Source organism: Narcine bancroftii, chromosome 8, assembly GCF_036971445.1.
Source record: "Narcine bancroftii isolate sNarBan1 chromosome 8, sNarBan1.hap1, whole genome shotgun sequence".
NCBI lineage: Eukaryota > Metazoa > Chordata > Chondrichthyes > Torpediniformes > Narcinidae > Narcine > Narcine bancroftii.
In genome coordinates this window covers 74,086,888-74,113,673 of record NC_091476.1, presented here as the reverse complement: position 1 = coordinate 74,113,673, position 26,786 = coordinate 74,086,888, and the positions used below count along the sequence as shown (strand labels likewise).

The window sequence follows — 26,786 nt, the reverse complement described above, 5'->3', positions numbered from 1 at the left end:
CTGACTGGCGATGAGGAACCCTCTGAATCAGATCCTTCCTGTACAACCAGAACATCACCCACTATGCATATTGTCCTCAAGACGACTGCAGTGGAGTGGAGACGGTTGCCTACCTCTTTGCTGAATCCAGATTTGCTAAGAGTGTGTGGAGAAGGACGCAGGAGTCCTCATCACGGTTCATCCCTAGTGACAACATGACAGAGGACTTTCTGATCTTCGGGCTGTTCCCGGGGACACATATAGAGTCCGACATCCAGAACTGCAGGAAGACCATCGACTCGGTGAAAGACGCACTTTGGTCAGCCCAAAACCTGTTGGTCTTCCGACAGAGATAACAGTGAGGGAATTCTGCTGATTGGCACATTCCAGGCTGCAGGACAAAGTGCTGAGGAATGCACTAAGGCTCGGTTTGGCAACGCAAGGGTGCTGTGGGGAAGGACCACTGTCTGGACTCCTCCCATCACACTAGCACTGAGGGACTGAGACCCAGGGGAAGTCTCTCAACCAACAAAGCGGGGGGGGGGGGGGGGTAATGAGAAGGTGTCACAACATTGGGATCTAACCATCCAAGACTAATATTCATGAAACAATATTTATTGATTTGTAGATATGAATACTTTTCTTGCATATGTATTGTATATCTGTACGTGAGTTATATTTGGGTGTTTTGCGCCGAGGACCGGAGAATGCTGTTTCATCGGGTTCTACTTGTACAATCAGATGATAATAAATTTGACCTTGTGCCAATGGTGTAAATAGAAAATGAATGTAACAATGTACAGTGATGGAAATGTACGAATAGGACACTAAGGGTGGGAAGAGCCATTGAATGGTTTTCTTTTTTATAAATAATTTCTTGTGAATAAAGTCTTTTTTTGGTTTTAAGAAATGTGTGGCGGTGAGAGTGATGTCAGGGTTTGTATGTGAGGTGGTCAGTGTGTGATATCACGGTGTCTGTGTGACTTGTCAATGGGGATTCTGTGGGAGGCGGTGGGGATGCAGTTATATTTATGTGAGGTACTGAGAGATTACATCAGGATGCTTCAAAGATCAAACTTCAGATTTGTTGTCAGAGCATCACATACAACCCTGAGATTCCTTTTCCTTTGGGTCAGACAGAATTACCACTTAATGGTAGTGCAAAAGAAACTCTCCACACGTAAACAAATAAAGAAATGTGAACAAACTGCAGTAAAGAGGGGGAGAGAAAAAAAGTACAAGTCCGTAATTGAGTCCCTGATTGAGATTGTCGTTGAGTCTAATGGTGGAGGGGTAGCAGCTGTTCTTGAACTTGGTGGTGCGTGCCTTGTGGCCCCTAGACCTCTTGCCTGATGGCAGCAGCGAGAATAGAGCATGTGCTGGGTGGTGTGGATCCTTGATGATTACTGCTACTCTTTTACTTCATTTTGTCCGCCAAAGCAACTTCATGTCTTCTTTGAGCCTTCCTGATTTCTTGATGTTTTTCTTGCATTTTTTTATACTCCTCAAGTACCTCATTTGCTGGGAGTCACGTGATGGAGTAGTGGCCGGTCAGGGAATTCCAGCCCTCTCTGGAAAAGTTGAAAAAAAAACACAAAACACACAAAGGTACAAGAATAAAAATTAAAACAAAGTAAAAGTAAAGGTGAGAAGAAAATGGCAGCGAAGAGAGAAAAGTCGAAAACAACGGGAAGAGGAGAAGAAGAAAGAACGTCAGAAGAAGAAGATGAAGGCCTTACCTGACCGAGGAGGCCCGCCGCGGAGAGAGAAGACCACTCCCTAAGGTTGGTGGAAGTCCCAAGCTCGAGACTACAAAAATGGCTCGAGGAGCCGTAAAAGTGCGCAACCGCGCATGCGCCACTCCCCGCGCAAAACACACTGACGGGAGGGGGGAACAGCTGAGGAGTCGATCTCCACAGCTGAGAGTGACAGCTGCAACACAGCAACAGGAAGAGACCACAGAAAACAACGAGAACAAGAAAGAAGAGAGCAAAAAGAAAACAAGGAAACAACATGGCCAAACCAGAGGAAGAAGAAGAAGAAGAACGTAGAGAAATGGATGAAGAAGGGAAAGGCAGGACAATGGATATATTTTTTTTTGAAGAATATATGGAATCAGTAAAAGAATGGCAATTACAAGAATTTAATGAAATAAAAAGAAGAATTAAGAGTGCAGAAGAAAAAATGAATAAAATAGAAATGGTCATATCAGAGATAGGAAAAAGAGTGGACAATGTGGAAGAACGAGAAATAATCGTAGAAATGGAAGTAGAGGACTTAAAAGAGAAATTAGAAGAATCTAATAAAAAAGTTAGAGGCACAAGAGCTGTTAGCTCAGAAGATAGATATAATGGAAAACTATAAATAAAAGAAATAATATAAAGATAGTGGGCCTTAAGGAAGATGAAGAAGGCAAAAATATGAGAGAATTTATAAAAGATTGGATCCCCAGGGTCCTAGGAAGACCAGAATTATAGGAAGAAATGGAAATAGAGAGGGCACGTAGAACACTAGCCCCGAAACCACAGCCGTAGCAAAAATCAAGATCCATTTTAGTAAAATTCTTAAGATATACAACAAGAGAAAATATATTGGAGAAAGCAATGAAGAAAATAAGAGAAGACAAAAAGCCACTGGAATACAAAGGTCAAAAAAAAATTTTCTATCCAGATATAAGTTTTGAACTCCTGAAGAAGAGGAAGGAGTTCAATACAGCAAAAAACGATCCTATGGAAAAAAGGATATAAGTTTATGTTAAAGTACCCAGCGGTACTTAAAATAGTTATTCCAGGGCAACAAAACAGACTATTCTCGGATCTGGATGAAGCACGAAAATTTGCAGAACAACTACAAAACAAGCAGAGAGATGGACATGTAATGAGAGTAAAAATTACCACGAACTATATGTATGTGTGTATATGGGTATATATATATATATGTGTGTGTGTGTGTGTGTATGTATATATGTGTGTGCATGAATGTATCCGTATTTAAAGGAAAATATATAGAGTTTATATAAGAATTAATAAGGGAAAGAAAGGGAAGAGAGGAAGTAAGGAGGGAATTAAGAGAGTGACCTTTGTTATATATGAAAATTGAAATCTTTACCGGGGGGGGCTGGGTGGGGAGGAGTTACGGTCACTGCAAAATCAGTTGACGTTTGCGAGTGAATTCGCAAATCCACATGGAGAGGGGAGATGTGGTTGCCCGACAAGGGATAAAGGGCAACTCAGGAGGGGGAGGGGAGAATGGGGTTAAAGAAATTTTAGATAGTAGAATAAGGGAAATGTTTGATGTTTTAGAAATGTTGTCTTATAAAGTGTTCAAAAGAAGAAAGCAGAAATGGATAAGAAGGAAAGGTGATGATGAGGAAACGGAAAGTGAAGATAAACAAAGTATGAAATGGCTACATTGAACTATATGACTTTAAATATTAACGGAATACATAACCAAATCAAAAGGAAGAAACTGCTAAATTTACTGAAAAAAGAAAAAATTGATATAGCATTTGTGCAAGAAACACATTTAACTGAAATGGAGCACAAGAGATTAAAGAGAGATTGGGAAGGACATGTAACAGCAGCGTCATATAATTCAAAAGCTAGAGGAGTAGCTATATTAATCAGTAAAAACGTACCAATTAAAATAGAAGAGGAAATAATAGATCCAGCAGGAAGATATGTAATGATAAAATGTCAGATATATTCGGAATTTTGGAATTTACTCAATGTATATTCACCTAACGAAGAAGATTAAAAATTTATACAAGATATTTTTTTGAAGATAGCAGACACGCAAGGGAACATATTAATAGGAGGGGATTTCAAACTTAATTTGGATTCAAACATGGATAAAACTGGGAAAAAAATTAACAGAAAGAACAAAGTAACCAAATTATAATTAAATCGATGCAAGAAATGCAACTTTTGGATATATGGAGGAAACAACACCCAAAGGAAAAGGAATATTCATATTATTCGGGTAGACATAAAACATACTCAAGAATAGACCTATTCCTGTTATCAGCTCGTATGCAAGACAGAGTAAGAAAAACAGAATATAAAGCTAGAATATTATCGGACCATTCACCCTTGATATTGACAATAGAGTTAGAGGACATCCCTCCAAGAATGTATAGATGGAGATTAAACTCCATGCTACTTAAAAGGCAGGATTTTAGAGAATTAATTGAAAAACAAATTAAAATGTACTTTGAAATAAATACGGAATCGGTGAAAGATAAGTTTATACTATGGAACGCAATGAAAGCGTTCATCAGAGGGCAAATAATAAGTTATGTAACCAAGATGAAGAAGGACTACAATCAGGAAACAGAACAGTTAGAAAGGGAAATAGTAAATATAGAAAAAGAATTAGCAATGAAGGAAGACACAACTAAAAGAAGAGAATTGGCAGATAAAAAAATAAAATATGAAACACTACAAACATATAAGGTGGAGAAGAAACATAATGAAGACAAAACAGAAATATTATGAACTAGGGGAAAAAACGCACAAAATTCTAGCATGGCAGCTTAAGACAGAACAAACTAAGAGAATGGTATTGGCATCAAGGAAAAAAGACAAACAAATCACCTATAATCCAACGGAGATTAATGAAAACTTCAGAGAATTCTATAAACAATTATACCAAACTGAAAACGAAGGGAAAGAAGACAAAATAGATGAATTTTTAACTAAAATTGAACTACCAAAATTACAAATAGGGGAACAAAATAAATTAACAGAACCATTTGAAGTAGTAGAAATACAAGAGATAATAAAAAACTACCAAATAATAAAACACCAGGAGGATGGATTCCCAATAGAATTCTATAAAACATTTAAAGATTTATTAATTCCTCCCCTCCTGGAAGAAATCAACCAGATTGACAAAACACAAAGCTTACCAGATTCATGCAAAACAGCAATAATTACAGTAATACCAAAGCAAGGGAAAGATCCACTCGCACCAGCGTCATATAGACCAATATCATTACTTAGCAGAGATTATAAGATAATAGCTAAACTATTAGCAAACAGATTAACCGATTCTGTACCTAAAATGGTAAATCTAGACCAAACTGGATTTATTAAAAAAAGATGAACAACTGACAATATTTGTAAATTTATTAACTTAATTCATGCAGTAGAAGGGAGTAAAGCGCCAACAGTAGCAGTTGCTTTAGATGCAGAGAAGGCCTTTGACAGAGTAGAATAGAATTATTTATTCAAAGTATTGCAAAAATTCAGTTTACCAGAGAAGTATATTAATTGGATTAAAGCATTGGCGAAAGTGACAGTAAATGGATATATTTCAAAGCAATTTAACTTAAGCAGGTCAACACGGCAGGGATGCCCACTATCGCCCTTATTGTTCGCGTTAGCTATAGACCCACACTCCTGTTCGGCTCCGAATCATGGGTCATCTACCGGCACCACCTACGGCTCCTAGAACGCTTCCACCAGCGTTGTCTCCGCTCCATCCTCAACATCCATTGGAGCGCTTACACCCCTAACGTCGAAGTACTCGAGATGGCAGAGGTCGACAGCATCGAGTCCACGCTGCTGAAGATCCAGCTGCGCTGGATGGGTCACGTCTCCAGAATGGAGGACCATCGCCTTCCCAAGATCGTGTTATATGGCGAGCTCTCCACTGGCCACCGTGACAGAGGTGCACCAAAGAAAAGGTACAAGGACTGCCTAAAGAAATCTCTTGGTGCCTGCCACATTGACCACCGCCAGTGGGCTGATAACGCCTCAAACCGTGCATCTTGGCGCCTCACAGTTTGGCGGGCAGCAACCTCCTTTGAAGAAGACCGCAGAGCCCACCTCACGAACAAAAGGCAAAGGAGGAAAAACCCAACACCCAACCCCAACCAACCAATTTTCCCTTGCAACCGCTGCAATCGTGTCTGCCTGTCCCGCATCGGACTGGTCAGCCACAAACGAGCCTGCAGCTGACGTGGACTTTTTACCCCCTCCATAAATCTTCGTCCGCGAAGCCAAGCCAAAGAAAAAAAAGACAGCTATAGAACCACTAGCAGAATTGATAAGAACAGAAAATAAAATAAAAGGGATAAAAATAAAAGACAAGGAATATAAAATCAGTTTATTTGCAGATGATGTTATAGTATACTTAACAGAACCTGAATTGTCAATAAAAGAATTACATAAGAAATTGAAGGAATATGGAGAAGTGTCGGGTTACAAGATTAACGCAAATAAAAGTGAAGCAATGCCAATGAATAATGCGGATTTCTCAAAATTTAAGAAGGAATCACCATTCAGATGGCAAATGCAAGCAATAAGATACCTAGGTATACAAATAAATAAAAACCTCGGCCATCTATATAAACTCAATTATTATCCACTAATGAAAAAATTACAGGACGATTTAGAGCATTGGAAAGATTTACCACTAACACTAATAGGAAGGATAAACTGTATTAAAATGAATATTTTCCCAAGGATACAATACCTATTTCAGGCATTGCCAATACACTTGACAGAGAAATTCTTCAAGGAGTTAAAGAAAATAATAAGGACATTTTTATGGAAAAGGGGGAAACCGAGGATAGCACTAGATAAATTAACAGAATGGTATAAACAAGGAGGCTTACAACTGCCAAACTTTAAAAATTATTATAGAGCCGCACAATTAAGATACCTATCAGATTTTTATCAAACAAGGGAAAAGCCAGATTGGACTAGATTAGAACTAGATAAAATAGGGAAGATACCTGAACATATACTATATAAATGGGATGAAAAATTGGTGCAACGTAGGAATTCACTGGTATTGCATCATCTGCTCAACATTTGGAAGAAGATTCATGTAGAAAGGAATAAAACAAATTACCAATTACCAAAACTAATACTGATGCAAAATCAGCTAATCCCTTTTACAATAGATAACCTTTCCTTTAGAGAATGGGAGAAAAAAGGGATCAAAAGAATAGAAAATTGCTTTTCGGGAAATAAATTATTATCCTTTGAACAAATGAAGAATAAATATAATATAACTCAAGATACAGTGTTGGCATACTACCAACTGAAATCGTACTTGAAGGACAAATTGGGAAGCAGTCTGAGGTTACCAGAGGGAAGTAATTTTGAATATGTGAGTACAGATACAATGATAATCAAAAAATTTATAACAAATATGTATATTAAACTGCAAGAAAAGGAGAATGAGAAAACAAATGGTAAAACTAAACAAAAATGGGAACAAGATTTAAACATAAAGATAAAGAAGGAAACATGGGAGAAGTTATGCTCTGGAACTATGAGAAATACAATAAACACGAGGTTATGTATGATACAATATAACTGGATACACAGGCTATACATTACACCTCAAAAGTTAAATAAATGGGACCCATCAGTATCTGACAGATGTTTTTGTTGTAAAAAAGAAATGGGAACAACAATTCATGCAATCTGGACATGTGAGAAAGTGGAAATATTTTGGGAAGATCTAAACCAGATATTCAACAAAATTACAGAAAACAATATACCAAAAAACCCAGAGATCTCCCTCCTAAGTAACATAAAAATCAAAGAATTTGGACTTGATTTGGATGTTGCACACAAAAGATTTGTTATGATAGCTCTAGCCGTAGCAAAAAAATATTATGTCAACCTGGAAATTAGAAGATAATTTGAGAATACAACAATGGTATATAGAAATGAATAAATGTATTCCATTAGAAAAAATAACATTTAATTTAAGAAATAATATTGAAATATTTGAACAAATATGGGAGCTATACATGAAACACAATAGAGAAAACCTACCGGGGACATCTACCACCTAAAATAACGAAAGGAAAAGGAAATGAAAAGAATTGACTCAGTGGAATTTCTTGTTTATTTTTATTGAATGACAACATTGTTTGACTGGTTTAATGTATCTTAGATTCTGTACTTTAAATGAATGGGGGGGGAGGTAGGGAGGGTGGGATGGGAGAAGGGAGTGAAAATGACACTGTATATAGTTGAAAAGGAAAATGTATGTATCTTGGTCAATGTGGTTTATGGTGTGAAAAATAAAAAAATTTAAAAAAAAACTACCTCATTTGCTCCATGTTGCCTGTACCTGTTATACGCCTCTCTCTTCTTCCGAACCAGATTCCCAATATCTCTCGAAAACCAAGGTTCCCTGTGCCTGCTAACCTTGCCTTTAATCCTGGCAGGAACATACAAATGCTGTAATCTCAAAATTTTGATGAGGACTGGTTCGTGTTCTCCTGATTTCACCCTGAAGTCCACAATCATCTCCTTGGTTGTGCTGACGTTGACATCACTCAACCAGCTGATTTATGTCGCTCCTGCACATTTCCTCATTGCCGTCTGTGATTCTGCTGACAACCATGGTGTCATGGGCAAATTTGTAGATAGCTTTGGAATTGCACCTGGCCACACAGGGCTAAGCATGCATCCTTGAGGAGTGCCTATGTTGATCGTCAATTGTTATTTCCAATTCGTACTGACTCTGAAGTTAACGATCCATTTGTATGGGGATGGAGAGGGATGAAGGAAATGTTCAGTGTGGGAGCCCCTCTCAGACCAGAAACATTGACTGACCATGTCTACCCATGGATGCTGTCTGACCTGCTGAGTTCCTCCAGAAATTCTCTATAACCTCCCATACTCACATGTTTGTCCATGGCCTCGTGTACCACCCCTAAATTGGAGGGGCCACACAATTTTCCATCTAGGCCCTCTCCAACTAGACGGCATTAACATTGACTTCTCCAGTTTCTCTAGCCCATTCCCCGTTCTCCCTCCCTTTCCCATACCTCTGTCTCCTTTCCTCCAGCACTCCACCCCATTCCCTCTCTATTCACAGAGCCATCTCCCCTTCCCCTGATTGCTGCTGCGCCCTCCCTCCCTTATCCACCTAATACCTCCTTCCTTTGGGACTGTGCTCCTCCCCCCACCATTTGGGCGCCAGCCAACATTTTGCTCACACCTTGATGAACGGTGATGTATCTTTATCTTTGCTGTATAAAGTACACTGTTTGGCCTGCTGAGTTTCTTCAGAATCGTGTTTTTAATTTTTTTGAAACCACTGGTTCGTGGGAGGAGGTACAGAGAATGAGCCTGTGATTACTGGGGAAGGTTGAACCTGGTAAATATTGAATATATTCAAGACCCAGGGAGATTTTTGCATGCCCTACCCTTCCTCCCTTCTCTCCTCCTCCCCTGCTCCTTCCACCCTCCTCTCCTCCTCCCCTGCGCCTTCCACCCTCCTCTCCTCCTCACCTACCCCTTCCTCCTCTCCTCCCCTTCCACCTTCCTCCTCCCCTGCCCCTTCTACCTTCCTCACCTCTGCCCATGCTCCTTCCTCCCTCCTCTCCTCCTGCCCCTTCCTCCTCCTGCCACTTCCTCCCTCCTCCTCTCCTCCCGCCCCTTCCACCCTCCTCTTCTCCCCTGCTCCTTCCTCCCTCCTCTCCTCCCCTGCCTATTCCATCTCCTCTACTCCTCGCCTTGCCTCTTCCTCTCATCCCTGCCTCTTCCTCCTTCCTCCTGCTCATTTTTCCTTCCTCTTCCTCCCCCTGACCCTTCATCAATACCCTTTTTTTCCAGACGCCTGCCTATTCTTGCTCACACCTTGGCCAAGGGCCCAGGCCCAAAACGTCAGTTAGCCTTCACTTCCTACGAATGCTGTATGACCTGCTGAGTTTCTCCAGCACGTTTGTGCATTACACGCTGAGAGAGATGAGTAAAACTGATATAAAAATATGAAGATGAGGAAACTAATATAGATATATGGGTAAATGTCAGACTCTGGCTTTACCTTACTCTTAATTTAGTCTATGTGTGGATTGAGTCCAGCATGTTCTTTGAATGAAGTGATAGGAGAAGGTATTCGGTTCAACAGTCAATTTATTACACAGCACAAGAATAAAACTTAACAGAGCTCTGGGTCAATCGTTAGTTCATAGGTCACCTGCACAGTGAGCTATTCCCCAAGACTGACCCCTATTGGCCAGTTGGCTCAGTTTATATAGATCAACCTTATCATACAGAACAAAAGTTGTCTTCCTTTGCTAGATCTTTTTGCATAAGGGTTATCACAAGTCATCTCCTGTTTTGCAGATATCTGGGGTGTAGCGCTCCCATCTTAATCCTCCAGGCCAGACTATCCTGTTGTTTTGATCAGAAATTAATTCATCCCCAGATATTTCTAATCACCATTCTGTTCCTGTCTGGCCAATTTCTGCTGTTCTCTTTAACACCTCCTCATGTCTTAATCTTCTTCCTAGACTGGTTTTCCATTCCCTTTGTTTCTTGCAGGCCATTCTTTGTTCTGGTCAGGCCTGTGTCTCCTGTGCTACTCACCACCTCCTTCAGTTTGAGCATTCCTCCTAAATCGTTTTATGCATTTCCTCTCCCTGTATTTGGGAGCAGACAATTTTGCTCAGCCAACTTTGCTCCATGCTGTGATTGCCACTTAATCACATTCCTCTTTTCCCCTGAACCATGCAGTAAATATAAAATTATTAATTAATCATTTCTTTCATAATGTTTTAACCCCTAGATTACAACAGTCCCCCTTTTGGTCTCATGAAAATGAGACCAACCACCAGTTAACTTATGGGACCAAGACCTCAGGAGTTTTTGCAAGGACCAGCATCTCCGACCCTTTGTTAAACTTAACCTCACAAACTTGGCCATTATGAACACACTTCAGTCCAGTGGGGGCCCCAACACAGTGTTCAGGAACGTCAGTCCAATCCGCAAAGTATTGTTTCGGTTCGTTATGGGCCTCCCAGGCTGACCACAAACACTTTGTACAGTTGTTTCCTTCTCCAGATGCTTCAAGGGCTAGGAACAACATCACCCATAGTCCCCATATAGTGTCCATCACAGCCCCCTCAATTCTGTTGACTTCAATATAGAAATATCACTTCAAATACTGAAATACAGTCACCGTAATCCAATAGTCTCTTTAAAGGGACCCGTTCAAAAAGTTCTTAGTCCATAGTTGCTTCACAGGTTCTCAGTCATCTCCATTTGAATCTGTTCCAGTGTCCGTGTTGGTGGGTCCATTGCTGTTCACTGACTCCAATGATACCACGTCTCGCCTTTTCCCTGTAGTCGAACCGCGTGGGATGTCCTCTCCACCACTCTGTAGGGTCCTGTCCACCTGGGCTCCGACCACTTTCTCTTGATGACCTTTAGCAGAACCCACTCCACGACTGAAGGTATCGGTGTTTCCCCTTTTCTGTTGGGACTTGTGACCTGTTGTGAAAAATCTGACACCAGAGCCGTTAGTTTATCATAATAAAGCTTACATCTCATTGAACTTACCTCATTCTTCGTAGTCTGAATTCCGGCTCCCGGTCCCGGAAACTGGTGCCCCGTTTGTAGTTCATATGGAGTAAATCTTGTCACAGAACTTACCGAACTCCTTATTGACATTAATGCCAGGGGCAACGCATCCACCCAATTTAGTTTGGTCCGTGTCTGTACTTTCCCGATCTTACCTTTTATTGTTTGGTTCATCCTCTCCACTTTCCCTTGGGACCGTTCCAAAGGCATGTTTCAATCCCAACATTGCTTCTACCTCCCGTAGATCGTTATTCTTAAAATGACTTCCATTATCGGACCTAATTTTTCTAGGAAATCCGTGTCTCGGAATATACTGGTTGATCAGGAATTTACATACCGTCCTTGCATCTTCTCTTTTGGCAGGGATTGCCTCCGGCCACCTTGTGAACACATCTACTGCTACTAAGAGGTATCGATAGCCACTTACCCTCTCAATCATGTCTGTATAATCAAGTACGATTTTCTGCCCTGGTAACTTAGGTAACGGGAACTGTCCTTCATGTGGCTTTACAGTCGCCTTGACATTGAAAGTTATACATACCTCACACTCTCTAATATGGTTCTCCACCATCGCCGGCAGGAAGGGGTGCCACCAATGTATCAAATACCTTATCATCTGCTTCTTTCCACAGTGTGTTAGCCCATGCGCCTCCTCGAGGAGGGGTTTCATGAGTCCAGATGGTAAAACTGGCCTCCCGTCTATCGATCTCCATAGTCCTTGATCCTCGGTTGCCCCCTTTCCTCCCATACTATCCTTTCCTGAGGTGATGCCTTTGCTTGTTCCTGTATTATTACTTCTACCCTACACGGTGGTAATAAGTCATGTGCTGTTCTGTCTGCCTGTATCATAATAAACTGAGGGCCGTATCCTGCTGCCCTTTTAGCGGCCATGTCCACTTCCTGATTTCCCCGAGCCACCATCGTATCTGTTCTATCATGTCCTTTACATTTAAGAACTGCTAATGCCCTTGGTTTCAGGAGGGCCTCAGCCAGTTTCCTAACGTCCTTCTCGTGTTTAATTGGGGTCATTGCTGCTGTTAAAAACCCACTTCTAATCCATTGACTAAGTTCAACCTGTATTGTCCCTACCACATATGCCGAGTCTGTATATATATTGACCTCCTTCCCTTCTGCCCATTCTAATGCTGCTATCATTCCCTGTAGTTCTGTGTGCTGACTCCTTTCCTCTCACCGTCCCTGCAATGATTTCTTCAAATCCTCCTGTAGTTTTTCGTACCACCGCATAGCAGCTTTCAATCCATCTGTGGGGTGTCTGTAACAACACCCATCTGTAAACAAGGTTTCATCTGGTTCTCTTAAGGGTGTAGCCTGTAAGTCAGGTCTTATTTTAATATCCTTTACTACCCTCTTCTCACAACAGTGTGGTTCTCCCTTTCCCATATTGTCTGCCATGTTAATGCTTTCATGGGTAAACGTAACATTTGGAGCATTCAGGATCTTTTCTAGTCTCGTCTGCCTTAGCGAAGTCATTGTAAATGCTGTCGAGCTCACAAATGCTACAATACTATGTGTTGTTAGTACCGTCAGGCCATGTCCCATTACTATGTGTGCCACCTTTTGTAGAATCTTTGCTACTCCCGCTGCATGTCTCGTACATGGTGGGTGTCTGTCTTTCGTCGGGTCTAGTGTGATACTCACATACATGAGCACACATCTTCCACCCCCTTTTTTCTGAAAAAGAACACCATCAATTGTGTGTGCTTTTTCAGAAACATCCAAAAAGAAAGGTAGTTATAATTTGGAATCACCAAATCTATAGCTGTTGTAAGAGCTTGCTTCAATAGAATAAAACTCATCTCAGCCTGTGCAGTCCAATCAAGAGTAGCTCCCAGATTCCTCATCCCCTGCTCATTCACCAAAGTTCGCAGTGGATGCTCATTCACCAAAGTTCGCAGTGGATGTGTCAACTCACCATACGATGGGATAAACTGCCTACTATAACCTGACAAAACCAAAAACGAAAGCATTTCCTTTACTGTCTTTGGTTTTGGACGATGTAGTATCACTGTTCGATGTGCAGGGGAAATCCCTGTGCCTTTCGCTGAGACCATTCTACCTAAAAAGGTGACCACCTGTCTGCAGCATTGCAGCTTTCAGCGAGAGACTTTAAAGCCTGCCTTGAACAGCTGCACTAGCAGGAGACAGGTGGCCTCCAAACAGGAAGTATGATCAGGTGCTGCTAATAGGATGTCATCTACATACTGGATCAGAACTACCCCACCTGGCAGTGCTAGCCCCCCCAGCTGTTCTTTCAAAACCTGATTGAGAATCCCTGGGGATAAGATAAAGCCCTGCGGGAGTCGAGTATACCGCAACTTTCTACCTTTATACGTGAACGAAAACACATCTCTTAATGGTTCTGCCAGCGGCAAGCAAAAGAAAGCATTTGCTAAATCTATGCAAGAGAACCACTTGGGGTTAGGGGTTAAAGCAGTCATGGCAGTATATGGGTTTGGTACTGAAACTGTGGGTGTTCGCACAATACCATTGATGCGCCTTAAGTCATGGGCCATCCGATATTTGCCCGTGTCCTGTTTCGGAACAGGTAAGATGGGTGTATTCCAACTAGAACACGAATGTTCCAACACCCTTGAATACATAAGGTCATCAATGGTATCTGCCAAACCTTCCTCAGCTTCAGGTTTGTGGGGATACTGCATCTGCCAAATTGGGGTGTAATCTGACAGTTCAAAGATTATGGGATCACCTGCTGACAAAAACCCACATCTGCTGATCCCACTGACCACAGGTTCTCAGGGAGAGAATCTAGCATAGGGGCCAAGTCGGGGTGATCCATCTTCTCTCTACCATGAAAGCGTTCAATCTGTCTACGCTCAAGGAGGACTCGATCATATGTCGGGGACAAAATTCTGTATGCCTGACCAGATGAGGAGAACTGCACTGTCGGTATTTGGGTATCGGACCAGTCACTTAGGGACATCAAGTTCCGACACATCGGTCCCAAATCTTTTGCCTGGTGAGTAGTGCCAATTGCAAGGGTGACATGAGGAATGGCCTCACCTGCCATCACATACCATTCCAGCTGTTCAGATGTCAGTGCTACCGTAGCGGCCTTTCCTACCACTATGTAGTCCAAATTAATCTCCCATTGCCTGCCCTCTCTTCTTTTCTTTGGCTTGGCTTCGCGGACGAAGATTTATGGAGGGGGTAAAAAGTCCACGTCAGCTGCAGACTCGTTTGTGGCTGACAAGTCCGATGCGGGACAGGCAGACACGATTGCAGCGGTTGCAGGGGAAAATTGGTTGGTTGGGGATGGGTGTTGGGTTTTTCCTCCTTTGCCTTTTGTCAGTGAGGTAGGCTCTGCGGTCTTCTTCAAAGGAGGTTGCTGCCCGCCAAACTGTGAGGCGCCAAGATGCACGGTTTGAGGCGATATCAGCCCACTGGCGGTGGTCAATGTGGCAGGCACCAAGAGATTTCTTTAGGCAGTCCTTGTACCTTTTCTTTGGTGCACCTCTGTCACGGTGGCCAGTGGAGAGCTCGCCATATAACACGATCTTGGGAAGGCGATGGTCCTCCATTCTGGAGACGTGACCCATCCAGCGCAGCTGGATCTTCAGCAGCGTGGACTCGATGCTGTCGACCTCTGCCATCTCGAGTACTTCGACGTTAGGGATGTAAGCGCTCCAATGGATGTTGAGGATGGAGCGGAGACAACGCTGGTGGAAGTGTTCTAGGAGCCGTAGGTGGTGCCGGTAGAGGACCCATGATTCGGAGCCGAACAGGAGTGTGGGTATGACAACGGCTCTGTATACGCTTATCTTTGTGAGGTTTTTCAGTTGGTTGTTTTTCCAGACTCTTTTGTGTAGTCTTCCAAAGGCGCTATTTGCCTTGGCGAGTCTGTTGTCTATCTCATTGTCGATCCTTGCATCTGATGAAATGGTGCAGCCGAGATAGGTAAACTGGTTGACCGTTTTGAGTTTTGTATGCCCGATGGAGATGTGGGGGGGCTGGTAGTCATGGTGGGGAGCTGGCTGATGGAGGACCTCAGTTTTCTTCAGGCTGACTTCCAGGCCAAACATTTTGGCAGTTTCCGCAAAGCAGGACGTCAAGCGCTGAAGAGCTGGCTCTGAATGGGCAACTAAAGCGGCATCATCTGCAAAGAGTAGTTCACGGACAAGTTTCTCTTGTGTCTTGGTGTGAGCTTGCAGGCGCCTCAGATTGAAGAGACTGCCATCCGTGCGGTACCGGATGTAAACAGCGTCTTCATTGTTGGGGTCTTTCATGGCTTGGTTCAGCATCATGCTGAAGAAGATTGAAAAGAGGGTTGGTGCCAGAACACAGCCTTGCTTCACGCCATTGTTAATGGAGAAGGGTTCAGAGAGCTCATTGCTGTATCTGACCCGACCTTGTTGGTTTTCGTGCAGTTGGATAATCATGTTGAGGAACTTTGGGGGACATCCGATGCGCTCTAGTATTTGCCAAAGCCCTTTCCTGCTCACGGTGTCGAAGGCTTTGGTGAGGTCAACAAAGGTGATGTAGAGTCCTTTGTTTTGTTCTCTGCATTTTTCTTGGAGCTGTCTGAGGGCAAAGACCATGTCAGTAGTTCCTCTGTTTGCGCAAAAGCCGCACTGTGATTCTGGGAGAATATTCTCGGCGACACTAGGTATTATTCTATTTAGTAGAATCCTAGCGAAGATTTTGCCTGCAATGGAGAGCAACGTGATTCCCCTGTAGTTTGAGCAGTCTGATTTCTCGCCTTTGTTTTTGTACAGGGTGATGATGGTGGCATCACGAAGATCCTGAGGCAGTTTACCTTGGTCCCAACAAAGCTTGAAAAACTCATGCAGTTTGGCCTCTACCTCTTCATAAAAGGCATGCTGATACATTTCATCCCCATCCCTATTGTAAAAGAGGGTCAATGGGGGGGGTCCGAGGGAGGGGTATACGGGTGTAAAGTCTGGATCCACGGTTTCCATTGATTATAATGTAAAGTCTGGATCCACGGCTTCCATTGATTATAAAGCTTTAGCAGCCCTCCCTTTTGTGGGTCCTCCGGTTCCAACAGCCCCCAGTAAATGTCAGCCCATTGTCCCTCAGACGCGGATCCTCCAGCTGCCGCCAACAACATCTGAGAACCGGAATGAAGTGTAGTTAATGAACAGTTCATAGAATATCCATTTGGAAAGGTGTCCTCTATTCCACTGGGTCCACAAAGGATCGATGCTCCGCACCTGATCCGCACCTGATCAGCAGGTCTCTGCCCAAAAGATTAGTAGGGCACCTGGCTGACAAAATGTATTGATGTGTAAAAGTCTGTCCCGCCACAGAAGTGACTAGTGGTGTAGAAAACGGCAGATTTTCTGGGGTACCCGAGAACCCTATCAGCTGGACGCTAGAGGATAATGTTTTAGCTTGAAACTCAGCGCCAGTGAGTGTTGAAAATCTGGCTCCCGTATCCACTAAAAAGGATACTTCCATGTCCATTACTTTAATCTGCAGGAAAGGGTCTGCCAACCTAGCCTGCTCGTGGGTGCTCGGGCTCCGTCACTGTGGGCAATATTGCTCCTCCTCTGTCAGCAAAGGGAATTGTCTCTTCGGAGCTAGAGCCGCATAGGGTGCCTGATGTACTGGGGGTGGCACTGACGATCTCTGGGGCTGGACCCAATGCTCATTTTGTGGTGGTCCATATCCCCTTCCCCCAGTGTCCTGAGGACCCCAAACTAGGGGGCAGTCTCTCTTCCAGTGTCCTGGCTGTCTCTCTTCCAGTGTCCTGGCTGACCGCATACAAAACATACGCTGGTTGCATTCATGGAGCACCCCGACCTCTCCCTCTTACTTGGAATCCCCCCATTGGACCTCCCGTTCTGCCCACATAGGTGGGACCCGGTGCCCAATATGGGGCCGGGTGCCAACTCATATTATTCCCTTGTGGTGGCTGCGGTGGCTGCTGAATCATCTGGTTCGCACCCTTTGAGGAATTCTTTTTTGTCTCATTTGCCTTTTTCCTAGCCTCTTCCAATTGAAGCTTAAGGAGTTGCACTTGTGCCGACTCCGTAGTTTGTTTGTCCTCCTTTTGCTTAGCCCTGTAACGTTTCATGTGATGGGTCAAATGTTTTTCCCATTGCTCATTCGAGCAGCCAGGAATATCAGGGTTATTCCCTAATGCCTCCCTAACTACAGCTGGCAGTCCGCTCGTTACTGCAGCCCTAAAGAGTGTAGTCTGCAAGGGATCTGTGGCTGGGTGTACTCCTGCTTTATCCGTCTAACTCTCCTTACACTGACTCAAAAAAGTCGAGATCTCCTCATCCTCCTTTCTGGAAAAGGTCAGGGACTGCATGACACCGGGGGGAACGGGAAACTTATCCCGCATTGCCCCTCCTACTGCCGTAGCATGGTTGGCAAATGGCTCGGCATCGAGGCACCTAGTGATTCCTGCGATCATTTCTACCTGCTGTATCTCCCACAGCCCAAGCTGTTTCCCCAATAATGCTCTCCAATCCCCTATGGCTATCTTATGTCCCATCGTATATTGGCAGAACTTTCCCATCCACGCTCCACCTCCCTCATTCGGAGGTGGCATTTGGTCCAAAATACAATTCATGTCGGTGAATGAGAAGGGTTGATACCTTTCCCCAATTTGCGGACCCTCATAAATTAGCGGCATCTGTCTATACCTTTCTGGAAGCCGTACTTCCTCCCTGTTCCGCAACGCATATCCCAAAGGGGAGCGAGGGTTCTCCTGACCCTGTCTTCTGTGTGTGATCATGCTACCCCTGATCGTGACTGGCTGTTCCTCCTCTTCACTCTCAACACTCACACTAGCTATTTCAGTTTCCTCGTTCTGCTCTCTCTCCCGCTCCCATCTGACACTCGCTGGGTTATTTCCCTTCCTATTCTCCTCTTCTTGTCCCAGCTCTCTCTCATCTGTTTTTCACAAGCACCTACTATTTTCCCTTACTGCACATATATCGTTCTGTATTTCGTGCACCCATTCCTTTGTTTCCTCCACTCTCTCCTGCGCAACTCTCTTAAGTCTCTCCTTCGCCTCATGTAGTTCTGGACCTGTTAACTCAGTGATATTCACTATTCCCTCACTTATCTGCATCGTTGGCATCTGGGGAATAGGATAAGGTGGTGGCAATGTCTCTGGTAACTTTGGATATAGCGGGGCTGACGGCTTAACCTCCCCCGTATTCTCCTTTGTGATATGGGATCCCTTTTTAATATCATGTTGAAGGTTCGCTTCCACAGCCATGTAAGCCAATGTCATATTGTGTAAATCTGCCCTTCTCTGTTCCTTCACTTCTTTCTGCTGTTTAAGCCTTCTTCTATTCCATATAGATCCTTGACCCTTTGCCTCATGTTCCTGTACCTCCTTGGCTGCTTCCCTCTCTGCTTCTCCTAAGTACAGTACCAGCCGGATTTTTTCAAACCCTCGTGGTACCTTCCCCTGACTCTGCAGCTCTTTCCATATCTGTTCGTACCGTGCAATAGACTGTACCTCCTCTTCCTTCGGTAATCCTCCCAGTAATTGATTCCTTGTTTTTTCCCACTGTCGGTTTACAGATGGGGGAACCCATCTGTCTTCCCCGAACTCTTGCCCTACATCCCTAATTACTCCTTCCATCTTATGTTCCGATTTTTAACCCTTTAGACTTCGTACTTCACTGGGTCTCTCCCCTGGTAGGATTTTGACACCCTGCAATCTACTTCGACCCTTCCCACGTTATTATAAACACCAGCGGCACACTGTACACAATCCTTAAACAAATACTTATTATAAACTATTATGATACACTACACGATTCTTAAACAGATACTTATACACTATAGAAACAAATAACTATAACACAATACACCTTATACAGATACTTATTATACACTACTATGGTATGTTGGAATCTAGGGGTTAAAACAGTATGAAATAAATGATTAATTAATAAGTGTATATTTACTGCATGGTTCAGGGAAAAAGGAATGTGGTTAAGTGGCAATCACAGCATGGAGCAAAGTTGGCTGAGCAAAATTGTCTCTCCAAAATACAGGGAGAGGAAATGCATAAAACGATTTAGGAGGAATGCTCAAACTAAAGGAGGTGGTGAGTAGCACAGGAGACACAGGCCTGACCAGAACAAAGAATGGCCTGCAAGAAACAAAGGGAATGGAAAACCAGTCTAGGAGGAAGATTAAGGCAGGAGGAGGTGTTAAAGAGTACAGCAGAAACTGGCCAGACAGGAACAGAATGGTGATTAGAAATATCTGGGGATGAATTAATTTCTGATCAAAACAACAGGATAGTCTGGCCTGGAGGATTAAGATGGGAGTGCTACACCCCAGATATCTGCAAAACAGGAGATGACTTGTGATAACCCTTATGCAAAAAGATCTAGCAAAGGATGACAACTTTTGTTCTGTATGATAATGAAATCTAGCAAAGGAAGCCAACTTTTGTTCTGTATGATAAGGTTGATCTATATAAACTGAGCCAACTGGACAATAGGGGTCAGTCTTGGGGAGTAGCTCACTGTGCAGGTGACCTATGAACTAATGAGTGACCCAGAGCTCTGTTAAGTTTTATTCTTGTGCTGTGTAATAAATTGACTGTTGAACCGAATACCTTCTCCTATCACTTCATTCAAAGAACACGCTGGACTCAGACTACACATAGACTAAATTAAGAGTAAGGTAAAGCCAGAGTCCGACAGGTACACAATCCTTAAACAAATACTTATTGTACACAATAACAAATAACTATCACAATACACCTTATTCTAATTGGCCAAGTGTCTAAACCTATCTCTCGAGATCGCTACGAGGGGACTCTAACCCCATTCTACTAGGGGGATTCTAACCCCCGCTTCTTACAGGGGACTCTAACCCCAGTTCCTTACGGGGGACTCTAACCCCCGTTTCTTTTATTCTTTGGCTTTAACTAGGGCTTTTGCAGAGTAGTGACAACACACAATTTTATCGTTGCCAATAGCAGAACTTCGTTTAAACAGGCGTCTGCTTACCTCTGTGAGAGATGGGAAAATTGATCTAAAATTATGAACATGGAAGAAACTAAAATTCATCAGTTAATGGCTGTAACCAGTACAAACAGGATAAGCTTGGGGGTTAGGATGCAGGAAAGCAGAGTCAGCACGATTAACATAAGAATCTTCTAGTCTTTGTGACAAGACCATAAGACTAAGAAAAGGAATGGTAAGGTACAATAGAATGTAGGAAGTTGAGGTAGTCTGGATGAGATAAAGGTCTCCTAGCCCTGGACAGAAGTACCAAGTCCTACATATCTAATTAGCTAACCATACACAGATTTATACATATGAAATTAGCCAACCCTAGATAGAATGAGTCAACTCCGCATACCAAGAGATTGTAGCCCCGAGAATCAGGAAGGTGTGAATAAGGACAATGACATGATGGGACACCCACAGGATACCCCCTGGTCCTCCAAGTGTACTGAAACTGCACGTAGGCAGGAAGGATTACCTATGCCAAACCCATCCAGGGGGCAGAAGAATGTAAGGGGGAGAGCACTCTGATACTGAAATTGACTGTATAAAAGTTGGGTGAGCCCCAGTATGTGTGTGTATTCCCAGGGTAAGGGGAAGCACCCAACTTTGCATTGTTGTTGTAATAAATGTTCTTTGTTCTCAATTTTTGTCTCGAGCAATTTCTTTAAAGGTACTTTAATTTCTAACAAATGGGGGCTCGTCCGGGATCACACTCCCTCCACTGACAGAGTACCCCGACGACGAGAGTAGGTGCACCCCGGCTGATTCAGCTGGACTCACGGGCGACGGGTGGCTGGTCAGTGGAAGAAGCGAGTGATATCCGAGAAGAGGCATTGAGAACAAACGACGGAAGGAAGCGCACTAGAGCATTACTACTGGAACTCGGTAAGAGTAATTTTACTTGTTTATAAGCATGGGAATAATGGGTAGCAAGGAAGAGAGTCCTGGTTCAGGATGTGAACACCAGATAGCTACGTACAGCCCGCTTGGGTTGATGTTATCTGAGTGGGGCACAGGAAAGACCCGTGGTAAAGAAAAACTGACAATGGTCAGGTATTGTTGTATTGAATGGGTTAAATACCCGGTTAAAGGGAGCTCCGTGTACTGGCCAAAATTCGGATCCGAGGATGAATGGATGTGTCAAGCTTTGAACCTATGGCTCTATCAAAACCAGAAAGACAATGTTGAGAGCAGGGAATATGCAGCCTGCTGGCTCAAGGGACCCATTGAACAACTGGTTTTGAATGAGAAAGAATTCAGGGATAAGAGAGAGGAGGAACCTTTTGTCCCTGAATCACAGGGTTGGGATGTGTTACATTCCCTCCCTCCACCTTATGTTCCTCCTATGCCGGCTCCTATCTTTCCTTCCCCTCCTATGACCTACCCTTCTGCACCTTCCCCACCTCCCCCACCACTAGAGAAGAGAGAAGAGAGCAGGAGTGGTATGATAACTTGCTCACAAAGCACTCGATTACCACCTCTGTTGACAGGAGAGAGAGGTAACTTTAATTCAGAACAGCGTGAGACTCTTCAGGAAGAAAGGGCAGAACCCTTTGATTCATTTCCCAGGGAGCAGGAACCCAGACCTAATAAGCCAGAAACCAATTGGATGAGATCACTGCGGGAAGTTCCCATGGGAGAGGGTCTCGGTTTCGTAAATGTGCCCCTGACCAGTACTGAAGTGCGTAACTTTAAGAAAGAACTGACCTCCCTGATAGAAGATCCCCAGGGATGTGCCGAACAGTTAGACCAATTTTTGGGACCAAATATATATACAATATGGGGGTCTCGACATAGAATCCCCAGCAGGGGAACAATTGGTACTAACAGGTTTTGTTACCAACTCAGCCCCAGACATTAGGAGAAAATTACAAAAGACAGAAAATTGGCATGAGCAGGGAATAACCCAGCTTCTACAGATCACACAAAAAGCATTTGTCCAGACATCTGAGGATAAGCAGAAAGCAAAGGCTAACATTTTGATGCAAGCAGTTAAAGTAATAGTAGATGAGTAACATGGAAAAGGCAGGGACTGTGTGCCAGCTCCTGAATGTTGGGAGAAGCGTCGGGAGTGGGAGAGTAGAGACCAGAGATAATTTCATAAATCACGACTTCCCACTTCAGTCACTGACCAATATTGATTAAAATTCATGCTAAAAATTAAATGTCATAAATGATCGTTTTTCAATACTGTAGAATTAGCGAATTTAACTACCAGTTAATTCCAATTTATGAAATAAATTGTATTCAAATGTGATTTTGCACAGGGAGTACCTGAGAGTTGTGATGTTATAACATTTGCAGGGAGAAATGTTCGCGCAAATAGGGTGAGTTCGACACATCTTATTTTAAGTGTATGTAAGATAAAGAAAGGATCTGATGTGTAAAGTGGCTGGATCAGCCAGTTGAAGGGGGAGTGTGCATGTCCCTTTAAGTGCACTGTGGCACTTGAAATTGAGGCTTCAGGCTCTTGTCTTGCAGTTAGAGGTATTTCTTCTACACATTCAGCAGTCAAGGTCCGTGAGTTTAAAGATCACCCACCTCTGGAGAATAAAGATACCTCTGGGGATTCCTATGGGGATTCCTATAAGTTTAATCATTCATTTCTCTGGTGCATTTTCCTTCGGAGTGAAATTAATGCCTCAGCACAATTTCTCTGTATTGCCGCTGTTATTTAATTCATGATAACTTTCCCCATTCATCAGGTTTATATTTAAATCCGGTAGTGCGGAAGTTACATTGTAAATAATCACGGAGGTAAACCCTGCGCGACTGGATTCAGCTTAATGGAGAAATAAACCTGCGAACTGGTCTATGGTGCTGTGTGAGTACTGCAATAGGTGGAATATGATTTAAATTGGTGGCATCGTTCAGAACAATTGGGCGCATAGGAATAATAGCATTAATTACTCACAGATCTTGTACCTGATACTATTCACTACGTCCCGGCTTCAGGACTGGGAAATTGGCATGGTACAGAGAAATTGCCATGGCACCAATATTTCTTGATTCACTAATGACTCCACAAGCTCCAGGATTCATGCAGCTAAACTTTAAGTGCAATATTATAGAAACTAGCCGGTACTTAAATGATTGTGTGTGCAATCAACATTGCAAAAATATGAAAGGTAATACAGGTGCTCCCCTACTTATGATTTTACGATGACACAATAGCATGACTGTCATTTACTTTCATATAATGTGTTAAAGGTCATCACAAGCATCATTGATTTCCTCGTTGGTTAATCACATTTTCGGAAAGCTTACAGGGACTGTTGGGAGAGAGCAAGGTAGTGGGATCCGTATGGGGACTGATACAGCGCTGTCGTTAGAGAGTGGGGCAGCGGGATCAGTATGAGGACTGATACAGTGCTGTCAATGTTAGACAAGGTACGTCTCCAATTAAGATTTTTTTCAACTTATGCTGGGTCTGCTGGAACGCAACCCTATCGTAAATTGAGGAGCACCTGTGATGTTCTTCTATCTAAAGCCAGCTTTAGATAAACTCTTATCATTCTGACAAATCCAGGTCTAAGTCTAATTTTCCTCCAGCCTTTGAGCAAGCGCTTCCACTGCTGCATCTTACTGATCACCTCCTCACCAATGAATCAGGAGACCATGGTGTATGGCACTCACTGCACAAGCAGTCTGAAAATGTGTACAAGCCTGTTCAACTTCATTTTACAAAATCAACAATCGGTTCCAGGCTCCCCAATGCTCTCTGTGGAGAGAAAATTGCCAGATTTTTACCCTTTTAATGCCCTTGGTTATGTTTGCCTCTTCTCAAAGATTACATGGCTGCACAGAGGAGCAAGGCTGAAAGTGCCTTGAAGTAGTCTGTTGGCTGCACTTGTGACCTTTAGTCAGAAAATGCATGGGCTCTTGTCTCACTTTGGGTAGTGCAGCGGTTAGTTCAACTATATTACAGTGGCACTGATGAGTACATGGATGTGAGGGGGTTGGAGGGTTATGGGCAGGGAGTAGGTAGGTGGAACTAGTTGGAGTTTCATGTAAATCGGTGCGGACTAGAAGGGCCAATATGGCCTGTTTCCGTACTGTTATTGCTATATGGTTATTATATGGAATATGGTTGTGAGCTGTGGCACAAGGCATTTTACTTAAGGCAGAACTAAAGGTTGAATATGTTTCAAGTTCTCTTGCAGAGGCTCTTGTGCTACAATGTCTGTTATGTACTCTAACAAATTGGAGGGTTGTGCCCCATACAGACAAGCAGCTCCAACTGCATTTTAATAAGGTCTAACATATTCAAAACCCATGCAAATATGGTTTGTGTTTCATTTTACAATTTTTACACTAACACAAAGGAAAGTCAGATTGTTATTCATTTTATTAAAATCTAGTGATTGGTTATATGTAAAAGCATGGCAAGAGGATCAACTAAAACCTGCCTGGGATGGTCCCTTCTGTGTACTTTTAATTACAGACACCGCAGTAAGAACAAGAGAGAAAGGCTGGACCCACATTCAAAGAATTAAACCAGCTTCTGAACCACAACATCACGACACAGAGATTCAACCCTCAACCTGGCGTGCAGTTCCTCATCCTTCAGACCTGAAACTTACACTGCGCCGTGACAAAGTGCCGTAATGTTACATTTATTGTTGTATTTTTTAACTGTTTATACATTTATTGTTGTATTTTTAACTGTTTATTTTTTTAACTGTTTATTCATTTATTGGGGTATTGTTTGTTAACTGTTTATGTCACTTCATTACTCGCTATGTTTTAAGTCCTCCTGGAATAGGGGCAGCAGAGGTTACAATTGTGCTCCTTTAGAATGTAGACAGGGCATAGATTTAATGTATAGTCATAGTGGGATATGGGTTAACAAGGGATTCCAATACGGACCAGGGTGTGAGAGATGGGAAAATTGATCTAAAATTATGAACATGGAAGAAACTAAAGTTCATCAGTAAAATGGCTGTAACCAGTTCAAACAGGATAAGCTTGGGGCTTAGGATGCAGGAAAGCAGAGTCAGCACGATTAACATAAGAATCTTCTAGTCTTTGTGACAAGACCATAGGACTAAGATAAGGAATGGTAAGGTACAATAGAATGTAGGAAGTTGAGGTAGTCTGGATCAGATAAGGGTCTCCTAGCCCTGGACAGAAGTACCAAGTCATACATTTCTAATTAGCTAACCATACACAGATTTATACATATGAAATTAGCCAACCCTAGATAGAATGAGTCAACTCTGCATATCAAGAGACTGTAGCCCCGAGAATCAGGAAGGTGTGAATAAGGACAATGACATGAAGGGACACCGACAGGATACCCCCCCTGGTTCTCCAAGTATACTGAAATTGCACGTAGGCAGGCAGGATTGCCTAATGCCAAACCTCTCCAGCAGGAGGCAGAAGAATGTAAGGGGGAGGGTATTCCTACACTGAAATCAACTGTATAAAAGTTGGGTGAGCCCCAGTGTGTGTGTGTATTCCCAGGGTAAGGGGAAGCACCCAACTTTGCATTGTTGTAGTAATAAATGTTCTTTGTTCTCAATTTTTGTCTCGAGCAATTTCTTTAAAGGTACTTTAATTTCTAACAAGGGGAACTGAACAGCTTTAGTGGAGTACATCTAATTTGTATCTTAGCCTACACAGGTAGTAAAGACAGGAGTTTTAAAGCGATAGCACAAAGGACATGGTGGGACAAAGACAGACAGAATGGTAGTCAGGATTGTACATGTCGCAGAGAGAGAGAGTTAATACATATGCTAATGTACACAGACAGGCTGCAACTCACAAGTTCAATGATACCCATGCTAATGTTAGCAGACAAGCTGCAACACACAGTTAAATCACAAGAAACAATTCCCCCCCAGCTTGGTCTCTTTTCATCACCCCGTGAAGGGGAGCACCAGTTACCAACAATGTGAGCTGCTTGACACTTTAATATCAGGCTCCAGACAGCCTTCGGAGATCGGTGGCCCTAGGGTTCGGGGCTGAAGAGGACATCAGATACTAGCCACAATTCAACGGAACCGCCTGACTACTGCTACTCGTTCGCTGCTGAAGGCAGCGTTTCTCACAGACTGCTACTCGTTCGCTGCTGAAGGCAGCGTCTCTCACAAACTTCGTCAGGACAATGCTTACAAAAGTCGGGTGGTTAAAAGACACTGCTTCAATGTTTCAACGTGAATCTGCCCATGCCCATGTTCAGACGTGGCAACTTCGGACTGATGTGGGATGGACTAGACTCTTTACTGAGAACTGGAGCCTGATACTCACAACCCTAATAAGCAGCTGGACTCGCTACTCTGACCTGCATGGTGCTCCCCTACCTAAAGACTTTACACAGAGATTACAATTCAGTTATTGACCAGCTGGGTAAAACAACACCTTACACTTGAAAGATCAGTATTACTGATCTAAAAGAAAAGTGAGGGGGGGGGGGGGGGATCAGTCACACTGACACTAGTAACCAAAGATCAGTAACACTGAT

General features: G+C 43.1%; 1 protein-coding gene and 1 long non-coding RNA gene across 2 annotated transcripts in view; both read right to left on the bottom strand.

Moving 5' to 3' along the window:
• The window catches only part of LOC138740887 (uncharacterized), a 257,137-nt gene that overhangs the window by 158,211 nt on the left and 72,140 nt on the right, over positions 1-26,786 (bottom strand). The gene's annotated exons all lie outside the window — the stretch shown is intronic.
• LOC138740881 (putative transcription factor Ovo-like 1) overlaps positions 9,865-26,786 on the bottom strand; it is a 59,645-nt gene continuing 42,723 nt past the window's right edge. Inside the window, exon 4 of the mRNA XM_069894150.1 lies at positions 9,865-11,245. Coding sequence (XP_069750251.1) covers positions 11,046-11,245 — 200 coding nt within the window. The 3' untranslated portion in view covers positions 9,865-11,045. The remainder of the gene's footprint in view (positions 11,246-26,786) is intronic.